This window comes from Choristoneura fumiferana, chromosome 12 (assembly GCF_025370935.1).
Source record: "Choristoneura fumiferana chromosome 12, NRCan_CFum_1, whole genome shotgun sequence".
In the NCBI taxonomy this organism is placed as follows: Eukaryota; Metazoa; Arthropoda; class Insecta; order Lepidoptera; family Tortricidae; genus Choristoneura; species Choristoneura fumiferana.
This window is the reverse complement of record NC_133483.1, coordinates 3741258-3760494: the sequence shown is the minus strand read 5'-3', so window position 1 is coordinate 3760494 and position 19237 is coordinate 3741258. Positions and strand designations below refer to the sequence as shown.

Genomic DNA, 19237 nt, shown 5'->3' with positions numbered 1-19237 from the left:
TCTGATGGTACCACGAGTTTCTAATGCTTACCTTCATAAATATGTACAATATTAGGATGTCTGACGGAAGACATAATCTGCACTTCGCGCCTGATCCGGACAAGGTCGGCTTCCGATTCGATCTTGCATTTCTTTATAGTTTTTATGGCTACTTCCTGACCAGTTTTCTTGTTGATACCTAACTGCACCTTGCCGTACGTTCCTTGACCTAATTTTCTTACTATATCGAATCTGAAAATAACAAAGTTTAAATGTTAAGTAAGGTCTCGAGACAATACATACAATGCCTTCTCTTTTGCATGTTTTTTTAGGGTTCCGTATCCAAAGGGTAGAAATGGGACCCTATTACTAAGACTCCGCTGTCCGTCAGTCTGTCACTAGGCTGTATCTCATGAACCGTGATAGCTAGTCAGTTACAATTTTCACAGATTATGTATTTCTGTTGTCGCTATAACAACAAATACTAAAAACAGAATAAAATGAATATTTAAGGGGAGGCTCCCATACAACAAACGTGTTTTTTTTGCTTATCTCTAATGCTGTATAGATAATGGTACGGAACCCTTCGTGCGCGAGTTCGACTCGCACTTGCCGGTTTTTTTTGTATACCAGCGCCTTGAAGAACCAGTCATTATCAAGAAGAATGCGCTGCAAAGAACTTAGCAAACTTTCAGTAGGATAGGTCAGATGTGACATCTCTACCTTCCGATCAACTCTACCTACGCGCATAGACCGTATTGTCTAACGCGCTGACACATTCACCGTCTCTTTCTACCCTCGTCTTATACCGTGTGACAGAAAGAAGTGGTGAAAACGATTGTGATTCCAAGTGCGACAATAAAGCCTCTGCTTTGAGTCATAATACACGTTTGAGAGACTTTGGCAGTTGTTATGCATCGAGCATATTGTTGTGATACGCATGCTATGACTCAAGGCGGACATAGGTAGAGTTGAGTGGGTCTCTAATCTTTCACGGGATTTCCAGAGCAGAGTTACAGTGCGTTTCCCGGAAGACTAGCGCTGGCTCCACCCGCATTTAATGCTGAGGCGGGACCATTTCGGGCACAAACAAATATTCATATATATTTTTTTAGTATTTTCATTTTACTTTATTTTTATTTATTTTTTGCTTTATCCATAATTTGTGTCCCGAATAAACTTTTTCATTTTCAAAACTTTATCATTTAGCCGATATATCTCTGTGACAAAAGTATCTGGGAGTAGTCAAACAGGCCGCAAGGAACAGAATCTCAGACCTGTATGTCAGAAGAGCTGTAAAGATGCTGATAAAACTTGCGCGTTCAATGCACTTGCAATGAGCATACTAGCGAGCGAATGTTACATTAAAGGTAAAAGCTCACAAAATAAACAGGAGCGTTTCAGCGGGCAGGAGGTATTTCTAGAGAAAGCCGGCGAAATTACTGGCACTTGAGGTATCCCATCTTAGGCCTCTAGGTTGGCGACGCATCTGCAATCCCCCTGGTATTTCAGGTGTCTATGGGCGGTGGTGATCTCTTACCATCAGGAGACACTTGCTCGTTTGCCATCCAGTCGAATAAAATAAATAAATAGACAAAACGACTCGTGGGCACTAACTCACAAAGGATGGGTACAGAACAATTTTCTACAAAATAGCGTGAGCTTCGTGAAACGTGAGCGAGGCTCGAGCTTAAGGCCCGTTAACATACATACATAATCAATTTGTACCGAGGTAAACCGATGCGTCACGCATAGTAACAGCTATTCCACTTTAAGCTCACGCGTTACTTTAAAACAATGTTTAAAAAGAATAATATATCCTCTGTAACGTGTCCTGATTTAACTAGTCATAAACAGAGGGCCTACTCCGAAATTAGAAAATCGAAGTTTGTATTGTACCGTCCTTCTTACTTTCGTATGAAATAATATAAGCGTCAGAGGGAAGGAACGACACGAACTTCCGACTTTAGAATTTCGGAGTAGCACCGCAGGTAGGTATCGACCATCGGGTCGGTCATGAAAAAAACAACTAAAGGCAGTATTAGTCCGTGAACACCCTGAAGACACCTAACGGGATAATGAATGTTCCTATCCCGGCCTTTCAGCACACAGCTGAGGCAAGGATCTGCTGATAAATAAGACTCTCCCAAAGGCGAAGGCCCCTTCTCACACGAATAGTTTTTAAATAATACTAAACGTATTTTTAGGGACAAGCTCGCCTTTGCGCTTGTCTCTATGTACTGTATTTTTTTTTATGTGCAATAAAGAGTTTACATACATATACATTTTTATTTCACACAAAGACAAAAAGCAAGGGTTTCGTGTCATTCATTAGTACTTCTGCCGATTCACTAAAAAAACTAGGCCATTGGAGGTCACCTACAAAATACGTCACACATTAAGGGAGGGGGTTGGCGATTTGTTGGGGGCTTAAGATGATCGAAATTGGTGACATAATTTATAGATACTGCAATGGAAAATGTACCTATCTATTGGTAGTCGGCAGCTAGTAAAACTGCACGCTAAATACAATTTAAATGTATGGGCAGTCTGCAGTTTGCAGATACGAATACGAAGCAGATGGAATGCACTTACGATCCAGTTAGAATACAGTCCGTCTAGAATGTCCCCTATATGTTTTTAAGGCCAAAATAAGGCCCGGACGGACCATTGTTTTGTGTCAATTGCATCACACAGACTTAAACCTTGATTGCTTGTATACCTACTTGCAAAAAACTTTTTTTTTCACTCAAGAATAATACTGCATCGATTTGTAATACTTGAGCAATGTCTTGTACATTAGCTTTATTCGCGGAGAGCGAGGGCATCGATCACGGCCCACGCGCCGCTCTATGCGAACGGTATTTTACTCGTACAGTCGCCGTCAGATATTTCGGATCGATCAAAGGTGGTCAAAAATATCGTCACATGCACTCTATTAAGGTATTAAAGTTAATGTTTCGATATTTTGACCATCTTGGCCGCTCCGAAATATCTGATGACGACTCTATTTCTAGGGCCAGTAGGAGTAGGACGAGTCAGATTGTTTGCACGCTCCGCTGTGGCAGATGTTAATGCAGGTGACTGTAAGCTACACTCAGATTCTGCATTTATCTGTTTTCTGCATCTGCATCTATTTGTTTACACATGAAGTCACAATAGTACAGACGCGGAAGGAAGCGTTGCCTGACAATGAAATACACACTTTGCTTCTCCGCTGCCACCTATACTAGTTGTACTATTTTGTATTCTGTGTCTGCCTATACGTAAGTATGTTATAAACCTCCACAAACTAACGCTTGACTCAAATCCAGTCTATATTTCAATTTCCCAAGCACTTTTTATTTATAATTATTTTTGTATTTTTTAACACTTTTTAGACGTGGTCACCTTGTAATCTTTTTCACCTGGATTTTTTTACGTGCTGTATATAAACGTGTCTAAATTTGTACGCATTTGATACCGATTTAAGTAAATGAAACAAGTAAATAATCACCGTTCGTGACACTATAAACTTTTCAGCGAAAGTAGAATCCATTTAAAATGTAAGTCAACGTTATAGCTATTGTAGTTCCCAGATCATATAACATTCATAGCATAGTCAGATGAAGTGTCGATGTTGATTCACGATTTAATTGATTGTCAAAATCGGCAATGACGCGGTGACGCAGGTCAATAGCTGTAATAGCAGCCTTACCGCCCACGGGCGTAAAAAGCGTAGGATGTACTTCCAGTTCAATCACTAGGCCAATGACGTATCCGTAAGGGATTATTTATTTCACCTACATACTACATAGCTGTAGCCAGTTGCTAAGTCAGCCTACACAATCAAGACTGGTGAGCAACCTAACAAAAAAACTAAAACAGCTGCGACTTGGCATATCTAGTCAGAAAGTATCGAAGCGAAATTCGAAACAATAAAAGATTGTGATAAATTTTATGACTTCAAGACGTTTTCGTGTCTACCAGTTTCGCTATAAACCTATAAGTTATAAAAATTTAAAATGATAAGTCGGCTAAAGAATAAAGATAGAAATTAGAAAATGGAATGCCGTCACGAACATGATTTTGTATCACAAGACTTATAGTATTAACACGCGCACGGTCGCATTCGCATTTGCAATCACCATTCATTTCTATCTGTCAAACAGTTTAAGATGTTGATAGAAAGAGACGGAGAAACATCTGTAGATTCACCGCTGCACTCGGAAGACAATGATAAATAAATTTGAGTCATTCGCCAGTTGCCATTATGCGGATTCGTCTTAACGTTGGTGTATATTAATATTGTATATTAATCCGTATAATGCATCAAGGATCATCAACGGATCAAGTTATGACTGTCTAAATGTCTACCAAATACAGCTTACGAAATCTGCAGACGAGGTTTGATAAGAAAATCATAAGTACCACAAAAGTCCGAGCGAAACTGACTCCGTAGGACCGGCTCACAATCAGTTTAACGTACAAATATCGGCTGCATAGAAGTAGGACTTTCACTAAACTTCTATAGAGTTAATTATTGCAAAAACTGAGTCCGTGCGGCTTCGCTTGTAAACATTAGACAAATTTACAAAATCAGGTCGTGCAGTCATTTAATTTTGACCTAGGGCAGTAATGGATGAAAGACTAAAAATCCTTCGTGTATGTTTGTACCTCTGTTTGAGCCGCAGCCGGTGGTCGTGCAGACGGACGTCACCGGTGTTCTCGATGCCGTCCATGATATTGGACCGTTTGTTCTCTCCGACCACCATTGTGACTGTAAACAAACAATAGTAGATTAATTAAATTATCTAATATCGAACATACGTCAACGTGGCTGCACGCACATACACCAGGTATGACCAGAGATGGGCGGTGCAAGAAGATGCTCTGTGCAAAAAAATCTATACGCGTATTCTATTTTTTTACCTGAAAATCACTAGGTTAATATCCTAGATAATATGTATATTTGAGTATTTTTAATAACTGATATTCATTGTAATAATTTACATATTTATCTTTGACTTTCTGCAGCTTATTAGCCGAATACTTTAGTATTTTGTCACAGTAAACAAACTAGGATAACTTGGCATGATTAAAATAATAGAAAGCGAAGTATTAAAATTTAAAACTTTAGAACTTGGCTTTGCTCAGGATAAGGCTAACAACACTACTCGTAGTTTCACAGGAAAACAAGGTAAGCACTGCGAACATAAAACTATTATTTGTTTTGTATTATTTTGCATTCAAATGTGACCAAAGGCTAGGCTAATCATTATTTAGATAACGGATCAGTTTTTGTCAAAATACTTGGTAGGTATTTCGGCAAAAAAAAAAACAATAACACGCGTTCTTTAAATTAAAGCATCGGTTTTATATCTTTACTAAAGAGCTACTAAAATTCACATACCGGAGTTGTTAGATGACAACCGAACCCCATGTACCCACTATAGTATAGTGACTAATACTATACTATGGATTAAATAATACCATCAAACAAATGTTAAGTACACTACCTACATTAAATAATTAACAGATCTTATGGGAAGCGGTCTACCACCAAAACATGAACTAGCAATATACGCAAACGCATACCGGTGGAAATTTGGGGAAACACCTCAAATTTTCATATAGATAATCTACTCGACTCGTTAGCACTGGATGTCAACATGCCTGCCACGCTCGCTTATAAGTTGGCATAGAGAGCAGTTTTCCCGCCTTGGGACATGTGATTTATGCACGCCGGCACTCGACGAATGTTAATACGCTAATGAAGCAAGGGTGCGAGGCGCCATCGCGCGGAACGTCAACGGCGCTTCGCAATTCACTAGATATTTAACCAACTGATTTTTTTTATATTCGACTGGATGGCAAACGATGCGTTGCCAAGCTAGAGGCCTAAGATGGGATACCTCAAGTGCCAGCAATTTCACCGGCTGCCTTACTCTCCACGTTACTCTTCACGGCAGGATTAGCGAGCAAGGTGGTGGAAGCAATCCGGGCGGACCTTGCACAAGGTCCTACCACCTGCATCCAAACAATACAGTACAGATATTCTCTATTGAGCTCCGCAAATCAGTACCAATTACAGAAAGAAAACGTTACAGTAACATCGCATTGCCTGACAAAGAAAATTAGTATGACGATGTTCGATGAGTATACCTACTGAATGAAATGGTTCGAATGGTTGGAAATTACCTAGTTACCTTGTTAGTTACCTAGTTTATATTATAGGATAAGTTTGATAGGTTAAAATTGCATGAAAACTGAGCGCGCCTCGCCATCAAACGTAGCAGTTTATCAAAATATATAAATAAATTTAAAAAAAATAGAAAAAAAAACTAGTATGTACTTCTTTCTATTGCAAGGACGCCTGGAAGAGATCGCTCTGAAGCGATACGGGAGGGTTTACTCCCGGTACTGAGTTTGTTATGGCGAGAATCCAGTACCGGGTGAAAACCCTAACGGCCACCTATTGCTTAGCTTATGGCCGATTTTTCAATCCTCAGATAAACGGTCAAATAGTTAACAGACCAATAAAGCTGGCCGTCGAAGGGACAGATAAAGTTATTCCTCAGGTAGTCGACTTATTCGATGGAAAAATTCAATTCTTTGCTATCTGTCGAATAAATACTATCTGATTGTTTAACTGAGGATTAAAAAATCGTGCCTTAGAAAAATTCTATGTACCTGTGTTTTCTGTACTGCTTAATATGTTAGATATTCGATTCAGTAAAGAGTTATTGTATTGTATTGCTAGAGTTCGAGAATATTGTATTAGAAAGGATCGCTCGAATTGACATAAGGACTCGTTGTCTCAACAACACTCAATAAAGCAAGAGTGCTTTTTGAACTCGGTTTTTTTTTTTATACAGTATAGGCTTGCATTTGGCCACAATCACGCCTGATGGAAAGCGAGGATGAGGCCTACGATGGAGCACGCTTGCCTAGTAAATGCTCATTCACCCTGGACTTGAAGGCGGCCAAATTGTAGTGTTCAGGAAACACAGTCGCAGGCAGGGAATTCCACTCTTTTGCTGTGCGGTTGATGAAGGAAGAGCGAAAACGCTTTAAGCGGATTTAAAAAAAAACTCGGACTCGGTATTTAGCGGAAAGGAATCCTGATGTATCGACCACCATCACATTAAGAATTACATCTTGTCGCGCGCGCTTTAGTAAGTGCCACTTCTCCTTTTCTCCCGCCACCCTTGTGACATCCTGAAAAAAACTAAATAATAAGTGTCTTCCAAACAATTCAATTGGAAAACAATTTTTTTGTTGACGTGTCCGCTTCATCATCATCATCCCAGCCTATATACGTCCCACTGCTGGGCACAGGCCTCCTCTCAGAATGAGAGGGGGCCGTAGTTCCCACGCGGGCCCAGTGCGGATTGGGAACTTCACACACACCATTGAATTGCTTCGCAGGTTGTGCAGGTTTCGTTGCACGATGTTTTCCTTCACCGTAAAGCTCGTGGTAAATTTCAAATGTAATTCCGCACATGAATTTCGAAAAACTCAGAGGTGCGAGCCGGGGTTTGAACCCACGACACTCTGCTTCAGAGGCGATAGGTCAAACCACTAGGCCACCACGGCTTCAACTTGGGCAAAATGATTCGTATGTCCGGCTGTTCTCCTACATTATTTTTCAACCGATTCTTATAAAATTTTATGAGCACGTTCGATAATTTATGGATTTTCATTCCGTTTTTTGCAATTTATTTAAGATAACGGAGCCCTGGGGGTTGAAAAACTCAAGTTAAGCACTAAGCAGCAACGGCCGCCATCAGTAGGTTAGGCTTTGGGTTGAGACCGCCTTCGCAAACTGCTCCGCTTCTTTAATAATACTTTTTAAAATAATTGCCAACTGTCCAGAATAAATGGCATTTACTTCTAATGACATAATGTACATGCCATTTGTTGGATGCGGCTTCTTTTTACTCTTGGCACAAGATCTACTATAAAACAGCTTAGTGCAATATTGTATTGCAAAAATTCGATGTACGTACAAAAGTAGCTATAACCGCACAGCTATTCTCGCAAAAACCGCTAAAGGAGTCGTTATGAGGTGTGTCGTTTTGATATTTGTTTTTTTTTGTTTTCTTTTATTTTTGTTGTCTATTCTTATTTTTAAATTTTATTGTGCTGTGTCTTTATGAATGTGAATAAATGTCTTCTTTCTTTCTTTATGAAATTGTTGATGAAACACAAGTACTTGATTCAGTTTCCTCAACATCCGTAATAAACTTCGGACATCTCGAGAAAGATCTTCTAAATATTTTCAACGCTATTTATTTTTCCGCCACCTGCGTCGAGACCGCGGGTGATAAAAGATTGAGGCCAAGACTCAAGACACTAGAAACTTGCTGCAGTCTGCCTGCAATGCTACAAAGTTTACATTACCTAAAAAAAACTCGTACCTCAAAATAGATAATTTTTCTGAGTGTCCACCTTATGAACATTATATCAAGGTTCAATTTTGTTGACATATTGATTTTAGATACGAGATTTTTTCAAAGTACCTAGTGACGATATCAGCCGTAGGACGACCCACTCATAGGACGACCACTATAGCCTCCCCATAGACTTCCAGATGCTTCGGTTGGAAGCGGCCTGCGTCCATTGTGAAAACGATCCCCCGTGATTTATATTACTTGAATTTTATTTTTCATGTGTTAATGGCGTGTTATGTGTGTTATCCTTAGTTTCATTACTTTTTGGTAAGTCTCCCAGTGAAAATCTGAGCCACGGCTTGCCGTGGGTTATGCTGAGCGGAGTCCTATTTAGCGTCATGTATGTCTCATGTTTTTTCTTTTCTTCCGTGATGTGATTGTGATGTTTCATAGCGTTTAATAAATTTATTTTCTTTCTTTCTACATCACTACTTCGCACTTAGCAGTGCTAACACGTCCTTGCTATTACCATGGACCACAGCAATGTAGGAGAAAGTATTTAGTATTCATCACATCATCTTTGACTGGTTGGTGCTTGTGAAACGAAACTTAACCGTGGTAGCCTATTAGTTTGACATATGGCCTCTCAAGTTCGTTTCGTACCGTCCCTCTCATTCTCGTATTAAATAATATTAGCATCAGCGGGACGGCACGATATGTAGTTGGAATTTTGCACTTCGTAGCATAGGGCCAGAGTAAGTGTCAGAGAGACCGCACGACACGAACTTCGAGTTTCGTAGTAGCCCTGCTGCAGCGCTCGTAACTGCAGGGCTACTACGAAACTCGAAATTCGAAGTTCGTGTCGTGCGGTCCCTCTGACACTTATACTATTTAATACGAGAGCGAGAGGGACGGTACGATACGAACTTCGAGTTTCGTAGTAGCCCTGCTGCGCGGGCAACAGCAACAGGAAGCAACACTAGCGCTACCTAGCCTCATGGCAGCGCTAGTGAGCACCATTCCTGTGATATTGAATAACCTAGTGCCCAAATTTGCACGGCCCTTTATAAATATCATAATAACTCTATCGGTAAACCGACGATAAACCAGGAATGTCGGAGGTTCGGCAAATCTATTAACTGATTGTCTATTCGTCTGCCTACCCTTGTTGCTAAAGCTGGCGGGTACGTTCGAGAGGAACTGGAGCTACCTGCCAGAGGTACACGCCAATCAAGCGAAAAACCGTGGGTTCGAACCTGGACTTTTACATCTGAGTTTTTTCAGGATTTATGTGCGAAATTACATTTGAAATTTACCACGAGTTTAACGGTGAAGAAAACCATCGTAAGTCGTAACCTACACTCACCGGCGAAGAAATTTAATAGTACGTGTGAAGTTCACAATCCGCAAAAAAAGGCCAGAATGGCATATCAGCAAGCTCGAAAAACATATCTCTCCTTCGAGCAGTCGGTTAAGAGTAAGGGGTGTCGCTCGGCGTAAGTTAACACATTTTGTAAATATTTGTGACAAGCCAGTTCACGCCCCAAGTCGCGTGTTAATTTTCATTAGCAAGTGATTAATGTTATCGTTAACCCTCCATTACCTTCCCTACACCGAGCTTATTTATTTAACACTCGTTGCGTTGAACATGTAATTATACGAGACCAGGAAAATGTGTGACTGGTGAATTAGTTTAAGATATGCGTCAATTTATTGTATAGAATAAATTTTCGTTGCATTCGAATGCTAATTTTCCTGTTCATTGATATGGGGCATAGATTGTTACACACAGTAACGTTTTGCATCATAAATCAATGTAATAAATTAACCGTTTCCCGCAAAACTAAACACATTACACGTTTCTTTTTTCTCCGTGCCTCTTCCCATAACATTTGATGAACATGTTTCCACTTTTCGGCTGTCATTTCGCACTTTTAATAAAAGTATGGATTACGTTTTTGCCACTCAATAGTGTCAATAGTAAACCAGGTAGAAATCAGTATCTGTTCCTCGCTGATAATTTACGAGGTTGAAACAATAATGGTTTGCACGTGTTAGCCGCTCAAGTGTGCCGCGCTGTGATCGCGTTAACGACGCATCTGGGCCAGTTATAAGATAGGTGTCAATGTCTGTCGGTCGGAAACCCACGGTCACTCAATGACATTGACGTATTAACAGTCACGTCCTGAAAAATGCGGCGCAAGTAGCCAATTAATATGTGGAATAGTGTGGGGCCGGAGTCTCGGCGGCTCTATAAATACCGCATATCATTCCCCTAGCATGCTTACACGTTTGCGCTCTCTCTCCCTCGCGAGATTGTCGTTTACTTGAAGAAATGTGTAGGTAATTCTGTCCCGTGCACCTATGTCACGACCTCATGCATCCTCCACCGAAGTCGCCGCCGACGCCGTCTCCGCCCGGCACCAGCGACACAAAAAAGCAGCGTCGTAAATCCTAACATCAATCTTGACGTCACAATATGTTGATGCCGTCAACCCACGATCGGGTTTACTGTCTACAATTCTGTTTCGCAAACCATTTCAAACGAAATCGAAGATAAATGATTCAGGTTTACGACAAAATCTAGGTATATAGTCTTTCAACATAATGCAGCCTACTACTTACGATTTACTTCCCACAGATGTGAATTTATAAACTTAAAGTATCTATTTTTATATCGGAAATATGTTGTTCTGCCTTTTGAAAGTGTAAAGTGCACGTATGTACGTACAACTACTTAGTTAGTTTTTTGATCAAATCAGGTATTCTATGTTGTACGTGTGTACACAGGCATTCTTTGTATGCAAATGCGGTCTGTTGCTACATCAAACCATTGACATCCCGTAGAGTACATGACCTGAACAAGTACAGTATCCGCATGCTAATATTCTAACTGTTCCAATGACGCAGATCCACATATTAGCGACGCAGTTGAACAAAACACACGACACCATTAAAGCATCGATTCGCGGCTGTCGGATTGGGACAGTGGGCCAATTCCGAGTGAATCCCGGAAGCTAGGCGGGCCGGGCCGGGAGTGCTCCAACGTCAGAGTCGACTCGGCACACTCGGCAGAAGCCACGAGCGATCGCGCTATTTTTGTCCTCCCACCAGTTGAATAACCTCCAATCAACTATTCGCAGTTGCCTAGGAATCCACTAGTACCCACACAACTATCAGTCATCGGTACGTTTCTTTCTAAAAATACTCTTTACCATTATTCTCGGGGAATCGTATTGTTAATTTAGGTCGTTACTAAACCGAGATGGGTGGAGTAAGGAGCAAACACTCTTGAGCACGAACGATGGCCCTGTGCTGACAGGGGCGCAAGCTAAAACAAGGTTGAGATGCGACTTTTACAAGCTTGTCCATCGTCGGCTGTTCTACTTCTTGCGTTGGCGGGAAGACATTCATAATATAATCTTACTTCAGACATGTGCAGCGTTTAAAAATGGGGAACGCCGAAGTTTGAAGATAGACTGATATTCAGGAAGCTATTTGTCTAATGCAGTGAAAGACAAACATGCTTTAGGTAGGTACTTAGGGTTCGATACGGTACCGGAAACAAGAGAAGGAGGATATCTCGCTCTCATAGCGTATCGTTATTCATTAGTTAAGATAATACCTAATCGTTTTCCTAAACACCTATGTACATCGCGTGTTACTGATTGCAAATGTGCCACCATCCAAACATACTCAAGCCAGCCAAACAAAATACTTTCATCAGTCACTGATAGGATGCGTGCAAGATGGGATTTTGTGTTGAGGTTGGTGTACCAGCAAAAATTTTAGAGTAGTCAATACTAAACTAAAGCTAAATAGTAAGACTAAGTCAATACTAAGACTAGGAAGTATTGATATTTTTGAGAGAACATTTTCAAGGGTGAGTGCGTTATAATCGTGAGTTGAGTGTTTCATGATTTTGTTTTAATTAAAGCTAAGTTCAAAATTTAATTCAGAAAAGCCACAAGCCACAAGTCTCTTCGAAAACAACACTTAAATTAAGGATAGTTTTTTGCTACTGCATGTAAAAATAATTCACTAGTGTTTTGTTATTAATAAATGGGAAATAATTTATTCAGAAAAGACATTACGGCAAGAATATTGGGTCGTCGGCAGTATGTCTGTAGATACGGTAACTATATTATAAACATAGGAGCGTAATGACGCAGTTCTATGCATATTTTTGACGTAAATCTTTATAATTTGGCAAAGAGTCCCGTACCGAGTTAGAATTTAAGCCGATGACTGAACAAGAATAGAACATAATTCCTAACCGCTGACTCAACTGCGCTAAATGTCCATAATGCGGGTAATTGCGTTGGTAGCGATGAGAGATAGTTATTTGTTTGTTTGAAAAAGTTAATGATGTACATGTACTAAACTAGCTCAGATGGTCGCTTTCACATTAGGGCTACTAGCGCGACCGGCTCTATACCACGAAGTGCAAAATTCGGACTTCGTACAGTCAAGGGCAAAGATATCGACACGGCCAAAGTTGCAAAAATATGTATACACAGCCTTAATGTTAAGTGCATAAAGTCGTGTATACATATTTTTGTAACTTTGCCGTGTCGATATCTTTGCCCTGGACTCTACCTTGTCGTCCCACAGACGCTAATATTATTGAATAAGAGAGTGAGAGGAACGGTACAATGCGAACTTCGGATTTCGAATTTCGTAGTAGTCCCCCAGTGCCCTTAATGTAAGTTTTCGCTTACAAAATACGTCTCGATCGCGTTCGCGTTAAAATCTCAATTTGTATGGAAACACGAACATCGCAAACGTTCCGCTAGAGGCGCTGTTCATTTTTCTATATAAATTGAGATTTTAACGCGAACGCGATCGAGACGTATTTTGTAACCGAAAACTTACACTAGGGGTACAGAACATAGACGGTCTAAGCTTTAGACTCTAAGGCCGCGAACTGGATGTCAACGAGCAGCGGCGACGCAAGCGTTTTCTCCGTTCATTGCGTTACCATTGTGTGGCGAAACCTGGCAGAATTGTTTTTTTTTTTCAAAGCATGAATTGCATTCCAATTTCCGAAAACCGAAGCTACCGGCCGACCGATCGATGGTGTCTTCTCAACCTCGACATTGGCGTAATCATTGATACCTAGTACTGATAGAGCTGTTTTTATTCGAATTGTATTGCTTCATAACTCTTTATAACGTTTAAAGCTTTTGTGGCTTCAACAATCAACATCTTTGGATTGGCTTTGGCATCTTTCGCAGCCTAACTAACCTAAGGGCTGTCTCAGACAAGGCGAGACTTCCCCGCTTCGATCGCAGCGCACATTCCGCTACGTCTAGACTCGTCTCGACTCAGACGAAGGATAGTTCGAAGAATCTTTGAATCGTACAGTAGAAATTGTTTATGACGCCTTCAAAGGGACCCGTAGATTACGGTCGTTAGAGTGGATAGTCTTTGTTACAAATGTAATGCATAATGGCTTTCCATCTTATTTTATTGGAAAAGTTCGTATTTATCGCGCTCTCTCAATTAGATTGAGTACCCATCGTACAACCGTGTGGACATTTGACTTTAAATAATAAAGATCCATATGAATGGATATGAAAATGTCACTAATTTTCATTTAATTCATACTAATTACTAATTTACTAATACTATTACTAATATGACTAATTACTATTACTACAATATTATAAATGCGAAAGTGTGTTTGTGTGTTTGTATGTTTGTCCGTCTTTCACGCCGTAACGGAGCGACGGATCGACGTGATTTTTGGCATAGAGATAGTTGATGGGCCCGAGAGTGAAATAGGCTACTTTTTATCCCGGAAAAATGCACAGTTCCCGAGGGAACAGCGCGCGATAACCGAATACCACGCGGGCGGAGCCGCGGGCAAAAGCTAGTACAATAATAAAATAATCGATTGGCACTACTACGGGTGCCACCATACTGATTCTGAAATCAAGTGCACAATCGATTCCGATAGTTTTTCATACTCAGGTAGGAAAAATCATATTTTTTCCAAAATTGAAAAAAAAAGGAAAAGTATAGTTTTTTAGAAGGCCCATTTTGGATAGGTAAAGACATGACAGAGTTTTGTTTTTACCAATCCCAGTCCGCTCACTAATCGCGTGCATCCTCTGCATTGTATACAGTTTTGATTTTTTTATGATAGGGGATAGGGGGGATATGAAGGGGAACGAGCAGGCTGGTCACCTGATGGAAAGAAATCATCGCCGCCCATGGACATCCATAACATAAGCTTAGTTACGGATGCGTTGCTGTTCCTTTGAGAAACGAGTAGTTTCGTTTACTTACGACTATCTATGTACAGTCAAGGAATTTAATTCATGGGCCACCATGGAACCTTTTCAAAGGAAAAGTCATTACCACTTTCCTTGTTAATTAATGCGATGTCACTATGACGTTTACTGTGAAATGGTTCCATGGTGGCCAATGAATTAAACTCCTTGACCATACTTAAAAAAGTGTTGTGTAATTTACTAAACTGTTTATATAAATACTAGGTGTTGTACGCGACTTCTTCCGCGTAGTATTCGTTTATCGCTATCCTGCGGGAAATATGCCATTTTCCGGGATTAAAAACTACCATATGACCTTCTCCGGGACTCTTAAACTTTTTTTTTATTTTTTTATTTGACTGGATGGCAAACGAGCAAGTAGGTCTCCTGATGGTAAGAGATCACCACCGCCCATAAACATCTGCAACACCAGGGGTATTGCAGATGCGTTGCCAACCTAGAGGCCTAAGATGGGATACCTCAAGTGCCAGTAATTTCACCGGCTGTCTTAAACTCCACGACGAAACACAACAGTGCAAGCTTCATCTAAATCGGTTCAGCGGTTTAGACGTCATTGAGTATTGAGTGATTAAGTAACCAACATCCAACTATCTTCACAAATTTTCACGTTTATAATGTTAGTAGGATGTCTGAGTAAAAATGCGTCTTAGTAACTTTAAAATACGCTGATTATAATAATTTTACGTTTATTCAATAGGTATTTGTATTGACTAAAATATGTATATGTTATTTTAGCAGAGGTCGAGCCACGGGAAAGGCCGAAAATTATCGAACAGGGTTTTACCATACATCCGTTTCAGAGAGACATTTCAAGGAATTATAAAAAAACCAAGTGATTCATTAAAAAGTTATTTTTTAACTATGTTTTATCTGTACATATAGGTAAGTATGTTTATCCATTTCGTAGTACCCACATTACATTATCACATTACGAGCTTTGCTTAGTCTGAGACTAGGCCAATTGGTATCATCATCCCATAATATTTATTTATTTATTTAACTTTATTTTTTGGATACCCATCTACTTAGTATGAAAGGGAAAGGAGACTCGCTTGTAATTGATTAATTCTTATTATTTTTTTACTCAAATATACAATATATGCAAAACATGTTAAACTGTCATAAAAACAATTATAACAATAGGGAAAAATTAAAAACCAGACTCGCAAACTGAGAGTTCCCTTCTGTACAAATTTGTTGGTATATTCAAATATACACTGTACTGGCTATACTGGATAAAAAGTTAGCATAGCCCTGCTTCCTAACAAAACGTATGTTGTGAGGGCTACGATGTAAGGATCAATTTATATCGGTTGCTTAGGACTAACTTATTTTTAATTTAATTTAATTTTTATTAATTGGTACTGCAGCAATATTGCATATATTGATATTGCAGGTGTCTATCTACATATGGTTCTTGAGATACAGGATACAACCCTGTGACGGACAGAAGGTCGGACGGAGAAACAGTGTAGCAACATTAATAAGGTCCAGTTTCAGACACCCTTCAGGTTAACTATACATTACAAAATTCTGAAAACATTGAATTTACTCTTGTTACGTAGGAAACCTAATTTTTTAAATCGTTTATTACAATTTGATTCTATTACCAAAACTAAATATTACTAAACTTCTATTAACTTTACATCACATTACAATGTGGACACACCTTAAGATAAACATGCCTCACTCAGTACTTAACAATGCAGCTCAGTTTGTACACATTTATTGTTTTTAAATTGATGAAAAATAAAAAACAATGCAATGACTGCTCTGGGGCTGCCTCATGCCATGCTCATTCACCAGGGTTAAGGTTTAAACTTCATGGTTGCTAGGGACGGATGTTATGGAACTTAAGGAGCTTCGTAATGTATCCGACTGAAAGGTCTGCACTTCGGATAGATTTTAAACCATGAATTTTGATGTTAGTTCCGTTAATATTAAATATGAGGTTAAAATTAAATAATTGAGACTATCCATCAAATAAAATTAGTCAATGGGTGGTGAAACAGCCCCCAAATGTAATTTCTCTAAATCTGCATTTCCTGAACTTTGCGCTGCGGTGGGTCTTAAGCAGATATTAGTTGATCTGCAGACATTTTCATAAGCCACTCAATGAGTAATACCAGCTGTTTCGGTCTAAGACCCCAGTCTGGGTAACTTAGGCAGCCACAACCCTAATATTTTCAATATTTCAATTACTCGCTAAGAACTACAAATAATTTAAGGATGCATACCAGATGAGGAAATAAACAGGTACTCATTATAAATTATTTGTAAAAACATTTGTAGCGTTTTCTAAACAATTACATACTAATGCATAAATATATGTTTTTTTTTATATGATAGGGGGAAAACAAGCAGGCGGGTCACCTAAAAGAACGCAATCACCGCCGCTCATGGACATCCATAACATAAGCTGAGATACAAGCTGCAAAAAAAATTAAAACTTTTTTTTATCATCAAAATCGCATTCTAAATAGCATTTAAAATTTGATTTTTGTAGTAAAACAACTAGTTTTTTTTTGTGTTACTTCTGTACTTAAGCAGCGATGTACTTATTATTTGAGAAATCCATTACACAGTTCAAGTGTACATTAGTTACAATGGGGAGCCAATGTATCAGTCAATATTTACATTTACTATCTAATCTCACAGCAAACAAATCAATTTACCACAGATATTCTATAAGTAAAGAATAAAAGATAAGCTTTGTGAGTAAATAAATAAAGATAATTCTGTTTTGATTTCTTGAATTAAACTGTCTTTATTTTGATTTGGAAATTCAATAAATCATTTTCAGAAATACATGCCAAATATAGTGCCAATTGGAATCGTAAATGAATCATGCTACTGTTTACAGCAGCGTGCCTGCTGATGTCATGGAAGCAAAGCACCCAATAAATAAGATACTGAGTAGGCATAAGTCCCAATAAAGACTCAACGCGAGAATTAAGCACGTACAGTACTTCCGAGAACTTCACATTTATTAATAAACATATGCTATGCTACCAAAAAGAAGGCCACCTCATGAAAATCACTCTACCAAGAAAGTGAACTGGGACTGGAGTTTTGACATTCTTATGTAATATTAGCTTATTATTCTACTATTACTTATAAAGAATGATATTTAAAGATATATGTGCAAATTTTGACATATGAAATTTTATAAATAAAGTGTACATTTAGGAAAATACCTTGATTTTATGTGTAATCCAATATCCAGATGAAAGTCGCAGTCCTGTTTACACACGTTTATCACTGTCATTCATTTAAACCAACACACCATCACAATGTAGCACTACACAAATTTTCACTTATAATTATTAAAATTTGTGAAAATATCAGATAATGCGCCATTTTTGCAATATATCCGAAGGACAGCGGTCGGCAATCGCTGCCATCTTTTTTGTCATATGTCTTCTAATTATAGTACTAAAACGAACTCTGGTGATATATTTAGAAACTAGAAACTTTTTAATACAAACTGATGGTCAGCGACATCTAGCCGTTATACAGGACAAAAATAAACTTGGCAAACTTTTCTAGATGGCGGTGGAGACTCTGCACGCTACTTCTATTCGCCGCTAGATGCCGTTGTAACCAAAAAAAAAAACATGTAGAGTCATAAAGTTTAGGATAACTATCTGCCGCTAGATGTCGGTAAGGACAATGAACAATTAAAAAATGGTAGAGTCTATTTACTTTACTATGAAATTTTAATTTATAATGCACAATGTGTGCGACGGACAGCCGGCGGGCTTAAAAAAATGTTCAGGCTACTTCGGACTCTTCATTGCTAACATTAGCTGCTATTCCTGACCACGTCTATCCAAAAATTACATCCAGCTGGTACCGGTTACCGTCGACAACAAGCATTTAACAATATTCTCATTAAAATTTGCCTCCTGAAGTCCGATGTCAGAGGGGCTACTACGAAACTCGCAAATCGAAGTGCGTATCGTACCGTCCCTTTCACTCGCGTATTAAATCACATAAGCGTCAGCGGGACGGCAACACGAAGTTCGAGTTTCGCACTTCGTGGTATAGGGTCTGGTTGGGAGCAACACGACCGCGCTAAATTTTACAGTGATTGCAAAATTGTCTCGAATGCGCGGTCCAAATCCGGTTGACGTCATTTCTTTTGAGATCATATCCTTTTACTTTCTGCTTTGTTAGATACATAGTTAGTACATAAGAATTATAGCTTGGATATAATTTTGAAGATTAATCAAATTAATTCGTAAATTTCGACAGCAAATCTAAACGGGACTTAAGTTATTGTACGTTGTATCCATTCCAATACGAGACTTGGGAATAGAATCCGCTACCAGCTTTTGTACCTATTTCCGGGCAATAGGTACAACTTGAGACTCTTCAAGGCTAAAGTGAAGTTGTAACTTATACTTCTCTTTTTTAGCATTAGAAAAAGGGTTAAACAATGTTACTAACGAATCTTCTTATTGAAAAAGTTTAAAAAAAAACAGTAACTATTACTTATGATATCAAAATACCAAAATAAATTAAAGTATAACTCACTTAGCTCGACATGTTTCGGGCTAATCCGTAGCCCTTCCTCTCGGA

At 39.1% G+C, this 19237-nt stretch overlaps 1 protein-coding gene across 1 annotated transcript; it reads right to left on the bottom strand.

The window, feature by feature from the left end:
* Positions 1-20: 20 nt before the first annotated feature.
* Positions 21-18076, bottom strand: LOC141433658 (NUAK family SNF1-like kinase 1). The gene is made up of 3 exons (XM_074095761.1): positions 17851-18076; positions 4636-4738; positions 21-231 (listed from the first exon to the last, which is right to left on the bottom strand). Exons 2-3 carry the CDS (start codon positions 4731-4733, stop codon positions 21-23), a joined length of 309 nt encoding a protein of 102 aa, XP_073951862.1. The 5' UTR covers positions 4734-4738; positions 17851-18076.
* Positions 18077-19237: the final 1161 nt, after the last annotated feature.

Coding starts and splice junctions, on each gene's coding strand:
- LOC141433658 (XM_074095761.1), bottom strand. CDS start 4,733: ATGGTGGTCGGAGAGAACAAACGGTCCAATATCATGGACGGCATCGAG. Junction 232..4,635: donor CGGCTGCGGCTCAAACAGAG/GTACAAACATAC, acceptor TGTTATTTTCAG/ATTCGATATAGTAAGAAAAT.